Source organism: Melanostigma gelatinosum (genome assembly GCF_949748355.1).
Source record: "Melanostigma gelatinosum genome assembly, chromosome: 20".
Taxonomy (NCBI): Eukaryota; Metazoa; Chordata; class Actinopteri; order Perciformes; family Zoarcidae; genus Melanostigma; species Melanostigma gelatinosum.
This window is the reverse complement of record NC_136653.1, coordinates 20,300,811-20,319,515: the sequence shown is the minus strand read 5'-3', so window position 1 is coordinate 20,319,515 and position 18,705 is coordinate 20,300,811. Positions and strand designations below refer to the sequence as shown.

General features: G+C 45.9%; 1 protein-coding gene across 5 annotated transcripts in view; it reads left to right on the top strand.

Moving 5' to 3' along the window:
• The window catches only part of LOC306794389 (disco-interacting protein 2 homolog C-like), a 45,894-nt gene that overhangs the window by 8,443 nt on the left and 18,746 nt on the right, over nt 1–18,705 (top strand). For all 5 annotated transcript variants that reach the window (XM_079292429.1, XM_079292427.1, XM_079292428.1 and 2 more), the window contains 12 exons: nt 7,846–7,971; nt 11,873–12,154; nt 12,279–12,401; nt 13,404–13,550; nt 13,797–13,916; nt 14,050–14,247; nt 15,028–15,119; nt 15,723–15,833; nt 16,067–16,190; nt 17,807–17,916; nt 18,029–18,131; nt 18,221–18,285. In XM_079292429.1, coding sequence (XP_079148555.1) covers nt 7,846–7,971; nt 11,873–12,154; nt 12,279–12,401; nt 13,404–13,550; nt 13,797–13,916; nt 14,050–14,247; nt 15,028–15,119; nt 15,723–15,833; nt 16,067–16,190; nt 17,807–17,916; nt 18,029–18,131; nt 18,221–18,285 — 1,601 coding nt within the window. The remainder of the gene's footprint in view (nt 1–7,845; nt 7,972–11,872; nt 12,155–12,278; nt 12,402–13,403; nt 13,551–13,796; nt 13,917–14,049; nt 14,248–15,027; nt 15,120–15,722; nt 15,834–16,066; nt 16,191–17,806; nt 17,917–18,028; nt 18,132–18,220; nt 18,286–18,705) is intronic.

Below are 18,705 nucleotides of genomic sequence, written 5' to 3'. Positions count from 1 at the left end.
TCAGTGTAGTCCTGATCCTCTATATGAACCAGTCTCAGTGTAGTCCTGATCCTCTATATGAACCAGTCTCACTGTAGTCCTGATCCTCTATGTGAACCAGTCTCACTGTAGTCCTGATCCTCTATATGAACCAGTCTCACTGTAGTCCTGATCCTCTATGTGAACCAGTCTCAGTCTAGTCCTGATCCTCTATATGAACCAGTCTCAGTGTAGTCCTGATCCTCTCTATGAACCAGTCTCACTGTAGTCCTGATCCTCTATATGAACCAGTCTCAGTGTAGTCCTGATCCTCTATATGAACCAGTCTCAGTGTAGTCCTGATCCTCTATATGAACCAGTCTCAGTGTAGTCCTGATCCTCTATATGAACCAGTCTCAGTGTAGTCCTGATCCTCTATATGAACCAGTCTCACTGTAGTCCTGATCCTCTATATGAACCAGTCTCAGTGTAGTCCTGATCCTCTATATAAACCAGTCTCAGTGTAGTCCTGATCCTCTATATCAGGGATTCCCAAAGTGTGGTGCGCGAGAGGAAAAGTGTAATGGCATCTGATGGTGTAATAATGTTAAATATTAAAAAAAGCAACATTCATTTAAATATGCTAAACTGGCTGAAATCGGGGAAACTGTCAGGTGGGACATCTGAAGCCATCAGTCGTGAGAAGCTTCACGTGGATTGGCAACGCAGATTCCCCAAAGCCACAGTGCGTGGTGTGCAGTGAGGTTCTGGCTAACAGTCAAAACAGCTGGAGTCTCATTCATGTGTTGGTCTATAAATGACGCACTACGGGCTTCATATCTGGTTACAGAATAGCGAGAAAGGGGCTACCGCACACAATCGCCGAAGACGTGAGCTTGCCAGCTGCCAGAGAGATGGTGGAATGTATGATTGGAGAGAAAGAAGCAAAAAAGTTGTGCATGATCCCGGTGTCCAACAACACTGTGTCGCGCGGCATCGATGCTTTGTCCGAAGACATCCTGGCTTCATTAGTCGCTCATTGATTGTAAATTAAATGTGATAATCTGCCTCTGAGCCTGTGCGTGTGTCCTCGCATCCGCATTGCTCTTTAAAAGTGACGCCTTGTGTCACTGAAAGTTATTGAAACTTTGTTGCAGTGTTTCAGGGCGTTTTCACACCTTCAGTTCGTTTGCTTTGTTCTGATTCAGGGATTAATATGATACAATGTTGCAGTTGCTCCTTTGTTCGGTTTGTGTTCATACTGCAACATTTAACAGCGGACTAAATCTTGTAAACAAACGCCACGCGCGAGCAAACTCTCATTGGTCAGATTTCTATGCGGCTATAAATAGGCTCTGTTGCTTTTTTATTTATTTTTATTCAGAGGGGGGGGGGGGGGGGGGTGCGCGAACCCGGTCGGGATGTAGAAGGGGGTGCGCGTCATGTGACGTAGTAGAGTTCCGGAACTCTACTACGTCAAGTAATGTGACGTAGTAGATGTGACGTAGTAGATGTGACGTAGTAGAGTTCCTTTATAATATAAAGGAACTCTTTCTTGGGCTTTCATGCATTCCTTCTCTGGTACACCTGGCAGGCACTCGGAGGTTTATAATACTAGCCTACATTATGTCTGGGAACAAACTGAATACTACAGAGAAGTCAGCCAGGAAGGATTTTCTGCTCAAGATGACCAGTGACGGAGAAAAGGTTGAAAACCTTGTGTCAGTTATGTTGAACATGCAACACTCATTTCTAAACTGGCCGCTGCCATCGCGTGCGATCATGGAGAGAAGGGGTCTACCATGGGCGGCATCAGTCTATGAGTTGTATTGCATTTTAGGTGGTGTACGGACTAAAGTGCTTTGGGATTGTGGAGCGACATTGTCAATAATTACTGAAAGTTGGCAAAGGAAACATTTACCAAACGCACAACCTGATCCATCAAAAAAACTGGAACTCGTTGTTGTTAGTGGAAATGTAATAGAGACTATTGGGGAGATCGAGGAATCTTTCCAATTTGATGTAAATAACCCACTACGTACGCCCCCTAAGAAGGTAAAAATACAGGTTGTTGCAGATGGAGACTTGGAGAAACCTGTAATAGGGACTAACGTGATAGGCTACCAGGCACACATTTTCAGACCCCAAAATTCCAACCCAACATATGTGAACATACAACGTTATTCAGTTCCTTGTAAACTGAATAACATCGAAACACAAGCCAAACTTGATTCTGGATCTTTAAGTTCATTTATAGGTAGTGACTGGGTGAGAAATAATATGCCCAATGCAATCAGACCTCTCAAGGATTTGCGCTGCGGCGAGATCACATTTACAGGATTTGACAAAGAGCCTCTCAACATTATTGGATGGGTCGTGATACAATTAACAATTGAGTCACTGGCAGTTCACGATATTACTCTTCCGATTTTCGTAGTGGCCGGGGATAGGATGATGCTCCTTGGGGCGAACGCTTTGGGCTATATTCTTCAGGTAAAGCACGAAGCCCGCTCCACAGCGAACGAAGGCCGCTCCGCAGCGGACGAAGCCCGTTCCGCAGCGGACGAAGCCCGTTCCGCAGCGGACGAAACCCGTTCCACAGCGGACGAAACCCGCTCCACAGCGAACGAAGGCCGCTCCACAGCGGACGAAGCCCGTTCCGCAGCGGACGAAACCCGTTCCACAGCGAACGAAGGCCGCTCCGCAGCGGACGAAACCCGCTCCGCAGCGGACGAAGCCCGCGCCGCAGCGGACGAAACCCGCTCCGCAGCGAACGAAGGCCGGTCCGCAGCGAACGAAGCCCGCTCCGCAGCGAACGAAGGCCGCTCCGCAGCGAACGAAGGCCGCTCCGCAACGAACGAAGCCCGCTCCGCAGCGGCCGAAGCCCGCTCCGCAGCGGACGAAACCCGCTCCGCAGCGAACGAAGCCCGCTCCGCAGCGAACGAAGGCCGCTCCGCAGCGGACGAAACCCGCTCCGCAGCGAACGAAGGCCGCTCCGCAGCGGACGAAGCCCGCTCCGCAGCGAACGAAGGCCGCTCCGCACCGGACGAAGCCCGCTCCGCAGCGAATGAAGGCCGCTCCGCAGCGGACGAAACCCGCTCCGCAGCGAACGAAGGCCGCTCCGCAGCGAACGAAGCCCGCTCCGCAGCGAACGAAGGCCGCTCCGCACCGGACGAAGCCCGCTCCGCAGCGAATGAAGGCCGCTCCGCAGCGGCCGAAGCCCGCGCCGCAGCGGACGAAGCCCGTTCCGCAGCGGACGAAGCCCGCGCCGCAGCGGACGAAGCCCGCTCCGCAGCGGCCGAAGCCCGCGCCGCAGCGGCCGAAAGCCGTTCCACAGCGGACGAAGCCCGCTCCACAGCGGACGAAGGCCGTTCCGCAGCGGATGAAGCCCGCTCCACAGCGGACGAAAGCCGTTCCACAGCGGATGAAGCCCGCTCCACAGCGGACGAAAGCCGTTCCACAGCGGACGAAGGCCGTTCCGCAGCGGCCGAAGCCCGCTCCACAGCGGACGAAGCCCACTCCACAGCGGACGAAGGCCGTTCCGCAGCGGACGAAGCCCACTCCACAGCGGACGAAAGCCGTTCCACAGCGGACGAAGCCCACTCCACAGCGGACGAAAGCCGTTCCACAGCGGACGAAGCCCGCTCCACAGCGGACGAAGGCCGTTCCGCAGCGGCTGAAAGCCGTTCCACAGCGGACGAAGCCCACTCCACAGCGGACGAAGGCCGTTCCGCAGCGGACGAAAGCCGTTCCACAGCGGACGAAAGCCGTTCCACAGCGGACGAAAGCCGTTCCACAGCGGACGAAGGCCGCTCCACAGCGGACGAAAGCCGTTCCACAGCGGACGAAAGCCGTTCCACAGCGGACGAAGGCCGCTCCACAGCGGACGAAAGCCGTTCCACAGCGGACGAAGGCCGCTCCACAGCGGACGAAAGCCGCTCCGCAGCGGACGAAAGCCGTTCCGCAGCGGACGAAAGCCGTTCCGCAGCGGCCGAAAGCCGTTCCACAGCGGACGAAGGCCGCTCCACAGCGGACGAAAGCCGTTCCACAGCGGACGAAGGCCGCTCCACAGCGGACGAAGCCCGCTCCGCAGCGGACGAAAGCCGTTCCACAGCGCACAGCGGACGAAGGCTGCTCCACAGCGGACGAAGGCTGCTCCACAGAGCACGAAGGCTGCTCCACAGCGCACAGCGGACGAAGGCCGCTCCACAGCGCACAGCGGACGAAGGCCGCTCCACAGCGGACGAAGGCTGCCGCAAGTTCTTCTCGAACATGGGCCGAGCCATCGGCCGCGCCATCGGCAATATCTGCAGTTCAGGAGTGTAGGACTCCCCCTGGGAGGAATAATTCCTCCGAAGAATTCCTCCACAGAAGCCATAATAGAGGAAACAAAACACAAACTGATCCATACAGTTTTCTGTGCTGAGTGAGTCAGACAGACAGTTGTATGTACTGAGTGAGTCAGACAGACAGTTGTATGTACTGAGTGAGTCAGACAGACAGTTGTATGTACTGAGTGAGTCAGACAGACAGTTTTTTTTGTGCTGAGTGAGTCAGACACAGTTTTCTGTGCTGAGTGATTCAGACAGACAGTTTTCTGTGCTGAGTGAGTCAGACAGACAGCTTTTTTTTGTGATGAGTGAGTCAGACACATTTTTCTGTGCTGAGTGAGTCAGACAGACAGTTGTATGTACTGAGTGAGTCAGACAGACAGTTGTATGTACTGAGTGAGTCAGACAGTTTTTTTTGTGCTGAGTGAGTCAGACACAGACTGTAAAAAACAATCCTGTGTAATATACGGTAAATTACCGGCAGCTGTGGTTGACAGAACTTGACCGTAAAAAATAAAGTGAGAATGTATAATACATCACGGTATATATTTGTGCAGTTTTTCTCAGTAAAAAAACACAGTACAACTGTATGATACATTACGGCATTTTATTGAAAAATGCAACTTAACGGTAAATTACCGGCAGCTGTGGTTGCCAGAACTTTACCGTAAAAAATATAGTGACAATGTGTAAGAATCACGGTACAAAAATACGGTAGAACGTAATACAATTGGTTGGCATAGATTTCAGTCAACTTCTGATTTTTGTAAATTACAAAGGAAATATCAAGTAAAGCATATTGTAAATCAAGGTACAGACCATCATTGATATACCTTAAGAAACTAACATTCTCTGTGAAAAACAGGTTGAACTGATACAATATATTGTACAATATACTCACAAAGCAGTGTTGAGATCTTGAAGAAACAGCATGTGTCCATATATATTAAGGATAACCATGAATAAACATGAAAGGATTAGCCACTTGCCCTGAGTTGATCAAGAGTAATGAGTCACTGAGTCCAGACTTGACTGAAGAGGGCACTCAACATGGACATCTCACACGGACATGAAGTTCAGGAAGCTGGAACATGAAGCGTGTATTTTCACCAGTTCTGCTTGAGGACTCGTCTGTTGACCATCAGGTATCGACTGTGGACTGGAATGATCCTCTCTGCACCCAAAAACAGAAACAAAGGCAAAGTTAGATTGATGCAGTGCTTCAACATGATGCCTACACAGAGAAACATTTACTGTCTTAGACTGAGCTCCAATGACCTAGAAGAAACCAGCACTTTATACTTAATACAAAATAATAACTATCAGGTAGAATGGTAAAACAAACTACACATTTCAGCAATAAGGCATCATCAGCATGTGTTTAATTTCTGTCGACAGGCAGCCTAAATACACAGATGCCTCCAAAAAATACACTGTGTGCACAATTATTAGGCAAGTTTTATTTTTGAGGATTCATTTTATTATTGAACAACTACAGTGCTCTTGGTCAATTCAAAATGTTAATAAACTTCAAACCTGAATATTTAAGAAAGTAAAACTGAGGTTTTGGCTTTCTTAGGAGAATATCTGTGTGCACAATTATTATGCAACTAAATGAAAAATGTTCCCATCTCACTTGTTTATTTTCATCTGTTAAAGTGAGAATAATAATGGTAAATCTCCCGTTTAAGAAGGGCCCACAAGTGAAGTTTGAGTTGCACCTATCACACTGCTTACCTCTAATTAGCCTTGACAAGACTGGTGTCTGAGTCATTGGGTCCAGACTTGACTGAAGACAGGTGGGACAGAGTCTCATACAGACAGGGTATGCTGTTCAGGAAACTGCAACTTTAGGCAGGTGTCATGATTTCTGCTTGAAGACTCACAAGTCAATCTGGTGTTCGCTGTGGGCTAGCATGATCCTCCAGCCAGAAAAAAAGACAACATAGAAAACATTAATACTAACAATAATAATAACAGTAACATCACCAATAATATAACTTTATATAGCACTTACACAGTTGCAAAATGGTTCTCACAGACTTCACACACAAAACAATCAAACTATAAAAACACAAAACATTAAAGAGGGTGAAACAGAACAAACTTACAAAAGGGTAAACAAAGAGTAGGGTTAAAGATTTCATGAAAAGGTCAAGCTACAAATATGATTCATGAATAAGAAATAGCCATAATACGTATGGTATGTCAATAAAGTCAAAATGAATTCACAGTATGTCAAAAAAAGGTTATTGGATTATCAGCTAACAGCGAACTTCATGCATTCAGCAACATTCATTTAAATATGCTAAACTGGCTGAAATCGGGGAAACTGTCAGGTGGGACATCTGAAGCCATCAGTCGAGAGAGAGAGAGAGAGCGAGAGACAGAGAGAGACAGAGAGAGAGAGAGAGAGAGAGAGAGAGAGAGACAGAGAGAGAGAGAGAGAGAGAGAGAGAGAGAGAGAGAAATGAAATGTGATAATCTGCCTCTGAGTCTGTGCGTGTGTCCTCGCATCCTTATTGCTCTTTAAAAGTGACGCCTTGTGTCACTGAAAGTTATTGAAACTTTGTTGCAGTGTTTCAGGGCGTTTTCACACCTTCAGTTCATTTGCTTTGTTCTGATTCAGGGATTAATATGATACAATGTTGCAGTTGCTCCTTTGTTCGGTTTGTGTTCATACTGCAACATTTAACAGCGGACTAAATCTTGTAAACAAACGCCACGCGCGAGCAAACTCTCATTGGTCAGATTTCTATGCGGCTATAAATAGGCTCTGTTGCTTTTTTATTTATTTTTATTCAGAGGGGGGGGGGGGGGGGGGGGTGCGCGAACCCGGTCGGGATGTAGAAGGGGGTGCGCGGCCTAAAAAGTTTGGGAACCGCTGCTCTATCAGACCTATCAGAGCCACCGAGTCGGATTCTGGTGAAACCAGATGAAGTCATGCAGGTTCACCAGAACCTCCTTCAGCTCAGACTCCAGCAGAGACCGGTCCACCGTGGACGGACCCAGATCCGGAGCTCCGGAGGGAGGAGGAGAGCTCAGCTCCCAGCAGCAGCATCTCCTCCTCCTCCTCCTCCTCCTCCTCCTCCTCCTCCAGGAGCAGAGCTTCTCCTCTCTGGGAGTCAACACCGACACCACGCTGCTGGAGATCCAGGACGTATTGCTGGACCCGCTGGAGGGAAGGGAGGCACGGGAGAACCAGGACCAGGACTGAGAGGAGCAGACTGTCAGACCTGCTGCAGTAGAATGAGAGGTTTACTGAAGAGAGTCTGGTGCTCAGAGACACGACCTTTAGTGCACAGGGACCAACAGAACCAACACTGAGTGAAAGTTCCTCACAGTAACTTTACGGAAACACAGAGTTAATGATACAGCAACAGTGCAAAAAGGACGTTTGGCTCCTCTCATTGAGGTTTGATTCAAAAGTGTTTTAAGAATCGAATCTCTTGATTTAAATAGAAAAACACACACACGCTCAGTGAAACAGTGAACTCGGACACGTTTCCTCCTCTTCCTTTCCTGTGAATGAATGAATGAATGTGTCTCTGTCCAGACGTCCACACCGAGGCGGTGCAGGCCGTGTTGGCGCGACACGTGGAGCGGAAGGTGGCGGTGCCGATGCCTTCCAAAAGACGCTCGCTGGTGGTGCAGACGTCCATGGACGCGTACACGCCTCCAGGTGACGAGACAGTAACACTCACTGCAAAAACACGACTTCACACGAGCTGCTGCTGAGAACATTCCTGCAGGAGAGTTCATCAGACGAGCACCTTCACAGTGATCATCTCTCTGTGGCTTTGCATTCAGCATGTTTTCTTTCAACAGCCGTCAAAACTACACCGTTTATCACAGCCAGAAGCTGTAAAAACTGTCACTATCTTCAGATTTGCATCCTTCTGGCGGTCCTTGAACACATCATGTGTGAAGACCGCTCAGGGAAAAAAAGCAGCTAAACTAACTAAACTAACCTTAAAATTGTGATATTTCATCAAATGTTGATCGTTTTGAAATATTTTCAATTTAAAATGTTGCCACAAATAAACCGTTTCCTTTCATCAGATTCTGTGGAAAACATTAAATCCTTACACAACTGTGAAGTCATGATTGATTCATCTGAGACCAACAGTCATGTGACAACAAATCAGAGAAACTTTGACTGAACTGCTGCTGAACACAGAGGAGAGGAGAGGCTGAAGTAGAGGATGTAAACATGTCAATAGTTTATTATAGATAACACGTCGAGCCTCCTAACACTTGTAGACACTTGTGCAACATGTTGGATTTGAAAGTGCTTTGAGGTTCAGAGGGTTAAATCGATGCTTGTAGAGTTAAAACCTCGCTGGTCCTTTAAATGTGACCCGAGAGAGTCTGACAGACAGGGTTATGATCTTCACTCATTTCACCCCAAAACAAAACTGCCGACATGCACATTTTCTGAGGCCTGTAAACCCTCTGACAGCTGAAACGTCAGGAAGAACTACTGATCATGTTCCATGTGTCGACCTTTACCTTCAACATGAGCTCATACGGTTTAACGTAATCACAGCCGACGTGTTGATTGGATCTTAATGAAGGAAATGTAATAATCTTCTTCAGCCGTGATTTGATTTTTAACCTTTTTGAGACAAAGTGAAGCTGACGTCTAATCAAAGAAAAGTGATGTACGTGAATCTTGCTACGACGTTCGGTTACTTAAATCTCTGAGTTTAACTGCTGTTCAAAGAAGTCAGTTATGTCTCTGTGGTTGTTTTTATTTAAAGCAGCTTGAAGCCAATTTAAACTAAATGGTGTTTTAGTTCTTGACATTGTGAGAGTTGGTCGTTATCTCTGCCGCTCAGAGATCATAAAACTTAAACGGTGAGAAGTTGGTATCCTGTTCATGTTTAATCGATCGTTCTCCAATACTCAGTAGAACATGTGTTTCTAGTCTCTGATCTCTGACAATGTTACTTTGTAAACAACCAATCAGTGTTTGAACCAACAGAGGAGAGCTAGTAACGTTAGCAGCACCGCTAACGGCTAACCAACAGAGGAGAGCTAGTAACGTTAGCAGCACCGCTAACGGCTAACCAACAGAGGAGAGCTAGTAACGTTAGCAGCACCGCTAACGGCTAACCAACAGAGGAGAGCTAGTAACGTTAGCAGCACCGCTAACGGCTAACCAACAGAGGAGAGCTAGTAACGTTAGCAGCACCGCTAACGGCTAACCAACAGAGGAGAGCTAGTAACGTTAGCAGCACCGCTAACGGCTAACCAACAGAGGAGAGCTAGTAACGTTAGCAGCACCGCTAACGGCTAACCAACAGAGGAGAGCTAGTAACGTTAGCAGCACCGCTAACGGCTAACCAACAGAGGAGAGCTAGTAACGTTAGCAGCACCGCTAACGGCTAACCAACAGAGGAGAGCTAGTAACGTTAGCAGCACCGCTAACGGCTAACCAACAGAGGAGAGCTAGTAACGTTAGCAGCACCGCCCAAGGCTAACCAACAGAGGAGAGCTAGTAACGTTAGCAGCACCGCTAACGGCTAACCAACAGAGGAGAGCTAGTAACGTTAGCAGCACCGCTAACGGCTAACCAACAGAGGAGAGCTAGTAACGTTAGCAGCACCGCTAACGGCTAACCAACAGAGGAGAGCTAGTAACGTTAGCAGCACCGCTAACGGCTAACCAACAGAGGAGAGCTAGTAACGTTAGCAGCACCGCTAATGACTAACCAACAGGAGGAGAGCTAGTAACGTTAGCAGCACCGCTAACGGCTAACCAACGGAGGTTCACTTCAGTTACATTGTGATGCCTTCAGGCTCTGCTCAGTGACCATGAGTAAGGCAAGGCAAGGCAAGTTTATTTGTATAGCACATTTCAACAACAAGGTAATTCAAAGTGCTTCACATAAAACCATTAAAAGCATCAAAACATAAGGCAAAAGAAAAGGAGATTTAAAAACAATTAAGAAACAGTGTAAGAAATAAAATACAGTAGTGAAATGCAGAAATTGATTAATATCCTTGAATGTGGTTCAATTAAAGGCAGCAGCAAAAGTCTTCAATCTTGATTTAAAGGAGCTGAGGGTCTCAGCAGACCTGCAGCTTTCTGGGACTTTGTTCCAGATATGTGGAGCAGAAAAACTGAACGCTGCTTCTCCATGTTTAGTTCTGACTCTGGGAACAGGAAGTAGACCGGTCCCAGACGACCTGAGGGGTCGGGATGGTTCATAAGGTAGCAGCAGATCAGAGATGTATTTTGGCCCTAAACCATTCAGTGCTTTGTAAACCAACAGCAGGATTTTAAAGTCAATTCTTTGTTGGACAGGAAGCCAGTGCAAAGACCTCAGAACTGGAGTGATGTGATCCACCCTCCTGGTCTTAGTGAGGACTCGAGCTGCAGCGTTCTGACGGACTTTTTACAGAGACCTGTAAACACACCGTTACAGTAGTCCAGTCTGCTGAAGATAAATGCGTGGACAAGTTTTACACATCCTGTTGAGACATAAGTCCTCTAATCCTTGATGTATTCTTCAGGTGATAGTAGGCTGATTTTGTAATTGTCTTGATATGGCTGTTCAGGTTGAGGTCTGAATCCATAACTACACCTAGATTTCTGGCTTGGTTTGTGGGTTTTAACATCAGTGACTGAAGCTGAGCGGTGATTTTCAATTGTTCATCCTTGGTACCAAAAACAATTACTTCTGTTTTATCTTTGTTTAATTGAAGAAAATTCTGGCACATCCAGTTGTTGGTTTGTTCAATGCAGTTACCCAGCCCTTGTATGGGATTATAGTCCCCTGGTGACATAGTTATGTAGATTTGTGTGTCGTCTGCATAATTATGATAACACACTTTGTTGTTTTCCATAATCTGAGCTAGTGGAAGCATGTAGATGTTGAACAGAAGAGGCCCCAGTGTTGAACCTTGGGGAACACCACATGTCATTTTAGTCAGCTCTGATGTGTAATCAGCCACAGACACAAAGTATTCTCGGTCCTTCAAGTAGGATTCAAACCAGTTAAGTGCTGTGCCAGAGACTCCCACCCAGATTTTTAGTCTTTCTAGGAGTATGGCATGGTCGACCGTGTCGAATGCAGCACTGAGATCCAGTAACACTAAGACTGAACTTCTGCCATTGTCTATGTTTAAGTGGATGTCGTTGAAGACCTTAACAAGAGCAGTTTCAGTGCTGTGGTGCTGTCGAAAGCCTGACTGGAAAACATCAAAGCAGTTATTTACGGCCAAGAATTCGGTCAGCTGTTGGAAAACCGCTTTTTCAATTATTTTACTTAAAAAAGTACTGGCTGAAGGTACATTATCATGATGATTTTATTTTATTTTACTTAAATTTTTATTTATTTTTCGTTTATTTTCGTTTCCTTCACTTTAATTTATTTAATTTAAATTTACTTTATTTTACTTTCATTTACTTTATTATTATTATTGTTATTGTTATTATTATAACTCTCTGGGAGAACAAGAATGAGTGTTTTTCTGAAACTGTCAAACTGTTGCGTAGAAGTCGACTTCAGGAGTTCACTTGTTGTTGTCATTGTTGTTGTTGTTGTGTTGTTGATGACGGTTTCCTCTCACCAGGCTTGTCACCGTTGTGCTCCGACTCGTCGTCGGGCTCGGAGGAGGAGGCGGGGCCCGGAGACGACATGTCGGGCATGGAGCACTGGATGAGCCGCCCGTCACACCTGGGCCCCGCCCACCTGGGCTCCACCTCCTCCTCGTCCTCGTCCACGCAGAGCGGCGGCAGCGGCAATGCCGGGCGGCTGGCCGACTCGCTGGCGCACACGCACCTCTCGCACCTGGCGCACACGCACCTGGGCCAGCTGCACCACCAGCAGAGCCACCTGTCGCAGTCGCACCACGGTGAGACACATGTTTCCCTACACAATAAAAGCACCGTTTTTTAATGGACGCAACTTTGACGTTACATTTGCATCAGCGTGCAGCCATCAGTAAAACACACCTGTGTGTGTGTGTGTGTCCTCAGGTATCGGCCACCTGTCTCTGAAGAGGAAGGGAGCACTGAGCGTCGCGGAGAACGGAGGATCTCTGCGACGCTCCTGTGAGTTTGGGTCCGACATGCTGTGGCCTCCGCCGCTGGAGTCGGACGGTACGTCGGACTCGTCAACACTCCCATCTTAATATCAAAGTACAAACCCAGTCAAACACTTCAGCGGGAACAGAGCTCTTATTTTGAAAAGTTATTGACATATCTCATTGTTGTGTTACACAGAGTCCCACAGGCTTTTTTTTTAATTACATGAAATGTGCTCTACAAATAAAGATTATTATTATTATTATTAACGTTAAGAAGCTTCTTATGATAACATTATTTTTTATTATTTATTTCTGTATATTTGTGTCGAAGGAATCACTGAATGTTTGAAAAAGCAGGTTTTGTGTAGAAATTTCACACTTTAAATCATAAAATGAGCTTTAATTAAAGTTGTTTTTAAATAAATAAAGAGCTTTAAATAAAGCATCAACATACAAAACAAAATACAACAGAACATGTATGAAATAAATAATGAATTAAAACAAACACAGAACATTTAAAGCTCAAGAATAGAAGAATTTAACATCGTTCTATAAAAATAAAAGCTGCTTCAGGCTGTACAGGAAGTTTTATTTTGAAACAGGTATTATATTTTATTATATTTTATTTTGAAACGGGTTTTATATTTTATTATATTTTATTTTGAAACGGGTTTTATATTTTATTATATTTTATTTTGAAACGGGTTTTATATTTTATTATATTTTATTTTGAAACGGGTTTTAATTTTATTATATTTTATTTTGAAAGTTATGACATTTTATTTTTGAAACAGGTATAATATTCAGAAACAAAATGAAAAAAGATACGTTTAAAGTAAAGATGATTGGTGCGTGATAATAAACACAAAGTGCAATACAATAAGACATCATTTAAGAAGAAAAAATATAAAAATGTGCAGTTAAATATGATAAACAAACAAATTAAGAGCACGTTAAAACAAATCTGTTCTTAAAGTGTATGTTGCATGAATTCTCTTTCTGGATTTGACCACAAATAACCAGATAGACGTCACAACGTGATGAATATTTGTCCGTCTGCCTGCTTCCCCTCCAGAGAATCACTCGGCCCCCCCGGATGTGACGGGCTACTCGTCAGACTCCACCCACTCCCGTGTTGAGCGCCACCACATGGCCAACATGGGGACCATCGCCAGGAACACGCAGAAGTACGGCAACGCCGAGCGCATGGAGACGGGCGACGGTAAGACGACACCGACAGCCTAAAAACAAAGACATTGAGCTCGAAATTTAGACCAAATTATGAGATAAAAAGTCATATTTATGAGATAAAAAGGGTTTGTTGTAGATAACTGAGCATAATCAGCCCCCAACAAACATCAGCTTTATTCATCCTGAGGGCCGTTGAATAAAACAAAAATACAAACAAGATAATTAATAAGGTGCAAAACAAAACAAACCAAATGTGTGTGTGTGGGTGTTTTTACAGGTGTTCCAGTCAGCAGTCGCGTGTCGGCTAAAATCCAGCAGCTTGTGAACACGCTGAAGCAGCCGCGCAGACCTCCGCTGAGGGAGTTCTTTGTGGATGACTTTGATGAACTTCTGGAGGGTGAGACACGTCTTTGATTCTGTCTGTCTGATTCGTTATGCTAAATATTAAAGGGAAAGTACCTCAGTGTTAAACCTGGCTCCTCCGTCTTTAAATGCCTCCATGACGACGTTGTCCGTGTCCTCGTCTCCAGTCCAGCAGCCGGACCCTAACCAGCCTCGTCCTGAGGGGGCTGAGATGATGGCGGTCCGCGGCGAGGCGCTGGGCGTGGTCACGAACTGGCCCCCGTCCCTGGAGGCGGCGCTGCAGCGCTGGGGCACCATCTCCCCTAAAGCTCCCTGTCTCACCAGCCTGGACACGGCGGGGAAGCCCCTCTACGTCCTCACATACGGTGAGACAGACAGACGTCCAATCAGCACCCAGCTTATTGAGCTGTGCTTTAAGATGTGTTATGTTTAGATAAGTTAAGATGAGTTCTACTGTTACTCTAACTTCTTCTGGGAAAAAACAATAGTAAATATCCCTCTCTCTCTCATCCCTCTCTCTCTCATCCCTCTCTCTCTCTCCGCCCCTCCTTCCACCACTCCTCTCTCTCTCACCCCTCTCTCTCTCATCCCTCTCTCTCTCCATCCCTCTCTCTCTCATCCCTCTCTCTCTCATCCCTCTCTCTCTCCATCCCTCTCTCTCTCCGCCCCTCTCTCTCTCTCCATCCCTCCTTCCACCACTCCTCTCTCTCTCATCCCTCTCTCTCTCCATCCCTCTCTCTCTCTCCGCCCCTCCTTCCACCACTCCTCTCTCTCATCCCTCTCTCTCTCCATCCCTCTCTCTCTCCGCCCCTCCTTCCACCACTCCTCTCTCTCTCATCCCTCTCTCTCTCCATCCCTCTCTCTCTCCGCCCCTCCTTCCACCACTCCTCTCTCTCCATCCCTCTCTCTCTCGCTCTCCACCACTCTGTCTCTCTCTCTCTCCTCCCTTACTCTCTCTCTCTCCCCCTCCTTCCACCACTCTCCCTCTCTCTCTTGCTACCTCTATCTCTCTCTCTCCTCCCTTCCTCTCTCACTCTCTCTCCCCCCCTCCCTCCACCACTCACTCTCTCTCTCTCTTCTCCCTTCCTCCCTCCTCCCTCCCTCCCTCCCTCCTTCCCTTGTCTCCTGTGTCCTGCCTCCTTCAGGAAAGCTGTGGTCTCGCAGCATCAAACTTGCGTACAACATCCTCCACAAACTGGGCAGCAAACAGGAGCCGATGGTGCGACCGGGAGATCGGGTGAGTCACTCCTCCCCCACTGTGTCTCTCTCACTTCATCGCATTTATTCAACCCGTGGTGTTTAGTTTCCTTTGCAGCAAGTTTTTCTTTTCATATGTTTTTTGTATTTGTCCGTATTATTTACAACGGCTTCATGAATCTGAGCTTTCCTTTTGAAATCTGTCAATAAATGTAATTTGATTAATATTTTTGCAGAGAGTCAGAGGATTTACACCACTCTCATCTGACGCTACAGTCGATTAGCTTAGCTTAGCATTAAGACTGGAAACAGCTAGCCAGTGTTTAAGAAAAGGTTCACCTACCAGCACAAAGTAACACTTCATATCTCGTTTGTTTAATCTGTTCAAAAACCAATGTGACTCCAGTCTTGATGCTAAGCTACGCTAACCGTCTGCTGGCCACAGATTCGTACTGAACAGACAGATATGAGAGTGGTCTCAATCTTCTCCTCCAACTATAAATCAAAATAAGGAAATTTCCGAAAATGTCAAACTCTTCCTTTGAACAGAGCTAAAGTTAAACACGACGTCCTCCTTCAATGTGACGATCCAGCTGTGTTTAGCAAACACTGACCCCGGTTGGTCTCCTCTTCTCTCTCCTAGGTGGCGTTGGTGTTTCCTAACAACGACCCCGTGGCCTTCATGGTGGCCTTCTACGGCTGCCTGCTGGCCGAGGTGGTTCCTGTTCCCATAGAGGTCCCACTGAGTCGCAAGGTACCTCGTGCATCCCACCTGTGTGTTTTTAACCTCGACACCTGGCTGTGCTGCTCAACGAATCAAACGCTCTGCAGCTGATCTATAGCTGCTGCTCTCTTTAGTTAACCATCACAGTGTAAATAAAGTGTTACTGACTCAGTAGAACATGTGATTCTAGCCTCTGATCTCTGATAATGTTACTTTGTAAACAACCAATCAGTGTTCAAACCCCTCCCTGTATCGTCCAATAGGATGCCGGCAGTCAGCAGATTGGGTTCCTATTGGGCAGCTGTGGCGTCACCGTGGCTCTGACCAGTGACGCCTGTCATAAGGGACTCCCCAAGAGCGCCACAGGAGAGATCCCTCAGTTCAAAGGTCAGAGGTCATCGATTATAGGATTCTCTGTGGGGGGGGGAGCGGGGTCGCCTGTCTCACTGCACATGATGAGAAAAGAGGATGTGAACCTTTAATTAAGGATGTGAACTTTGTTAATACAAGGAATTTAAACAAGGAAACAAAAGTCTGTTTTCTTTGGGAATTAAAATATGATTTCTTTACTCCCCAGTGGTGGAGAGGAAGTACAAATACACACTGTGGAAATACTCCACTACAAGTAAAAGTACTGCATTCAAAACCTTAAATGAAGTGAAAATATGTAATCTGCTAAATGTACTTCATGAATAGAATAAATAAATGCTAAAACAAATACAGCAATAAATAAATGAATGAATGTAGAAGAGTAACATGTACAACATGTACCTCTGAGATGTAGTACAGTATAAAGTACATGTACCTCTGAGATGCAGTACAGTAAAAAGTACAACATGTACCTCTGAGATGTAGTACAGTATAAAGTACATGTACCTCTGAGATGCAGTACAGTAAAAAGTACAACATGTACCTCTGAGCTGTAGTACAGTATAAAGTACATGTACCTCTGAGATGCAGTACAGTAAAAAGTACAACATGTACCTCTGAGATGCAGTACAGTATAAAGTACATGTACCTCTGAGATGTAGTACAGTATAAAGTACATGTACCTCTGAGATGTAGTCCAGTAAAAGGTACAACATGTACCTCTGAGATGCAGTACAGTATAAAGTACATGTACCTCTGAGATGTAGTACAGTATAAAGTACATGTACCTCTGAGATGCAGTACAGTATAAAGTACATGTACCTCTGAGATGTAGTACAGTATAAAGTACATGTACCTCTGAGATGTAGTACAGTATAAAGTACATGTACCTCTGAGATGCAGTACAGTAAAAAGTACAACATGTACCTCTGAGATGTAGTACAGTATAAAGTACATGTACCTCTGAGATGCAGTACAGTAAAAAGTACAACATGTACCTCTGAGATGTAGTACAGTATAAAGTACATGTACCTCTGAGATGCAGTACAGTATAAAGTACATGTACCTCTGAGATGCAGTACAGTATAAAGTACATGTACCTCTGAGATGCAGTACAGTAAAAAGTACAACATGTACCTCTGAGATGCAGTACAGTATAAAGTACATGTACCTCTGAGATGCAGTACAGTAAAAAGTACAACATGTACCTCTGAGATGTAGTACAGTATAAAGTACATGTACCTCTGAGATGCAGTACAGTAAAAAGTACAACATGTACCTCTGAGATGTAGTACAGTATAAAGTACATGTACCTCTGAGATGCAGTACAGTATAAAGTACAACATGTACCTCTGAGATGTAGTACAGTATAAAGTACATGTACCTCTGAGATGCAGTACAGTATAAAGTACAACATGTACCTCTGAGATGTAGTACAGTATAAAGTACATGTACCTCTGAGATGCAGTACAGTAAAAAGTACAACATGTACCTCTGAGATGCAGTACAGTATAAAGTACATGTACCTCTGAGATGTGGAGGAGGAGTACTCCGGTAAAGTAGGAGGATGAAGTCTGAGTTGCGCTGAAGGTGTTTGCAGTAATGTGTTCTCATGAATACACGTCTCTCTGCAGGTTGGCCTAAGTTGCTGTGGTTTGTGACGGAGTCGAAGCATCTCTCTAAACCTCCCAGAGACTGGTTCCCTCACATCAAAGATGCAAACAACGACACAGCCTACATAGAGGTGAGCTCTCACACACACACACACACGCACGGTTCAGAGCCTCCAGCTCATCATTCAGTGAGTGAACCCGCTACCCTGTGTTTGATATTGTCTCCTGTGGTTCGTGTCTCAGTATAAAACCTGTAAGGACGGCAGCGTGCTGGGAGTGACGGTGACGAGGATCGCTCTGCTCACACACTGCCAGGCTCTCACCCAGTCCTGCAGCTACACGGAGGGTATGCACACACACACGCACACACACACACACACACGGTTCAGAGCCTCCAGGTCATCATTTAGTGAGTTAACCCTTTCCTGTCTGCAGCGGAGACCATCGTGAACGTCCTGGACTTTAAGAAGGACGTGGGTCTGTGGAACGGCATCCTGACGGTGAGAGGAGGAGTCACGGCGTCGCTGCGTTGTCACACATGTGCAGTAACATCTGCTCTGAACATCAGGAAGATGGATTATCTTCACTGAGGCGACGGAATATATTTCACAGGAACAGAATGGAGCGGGTCGTTTAATTCATCGAGAAGTTATTAGACTTCATGTGAGAAAGGAGACACAGGAACTTGCTTTACAGAATTGCTCAAACTAAAAGATAACACTTAACGAAACTCTTTTATACCATATTTAAAAAAGTAATATCTCCCATAAATACAGCCGCCATTAGAAAGCCTTGATGACAGATTTAACAGACTTTTAAAGTGCATGAAACGGAGATATACTGCAACAGATGTGTGTTTCTGTGGAGAATTAAGTAAAGCAACCACCAGAACTGTTATTACAATTAAAATAACACTGTTC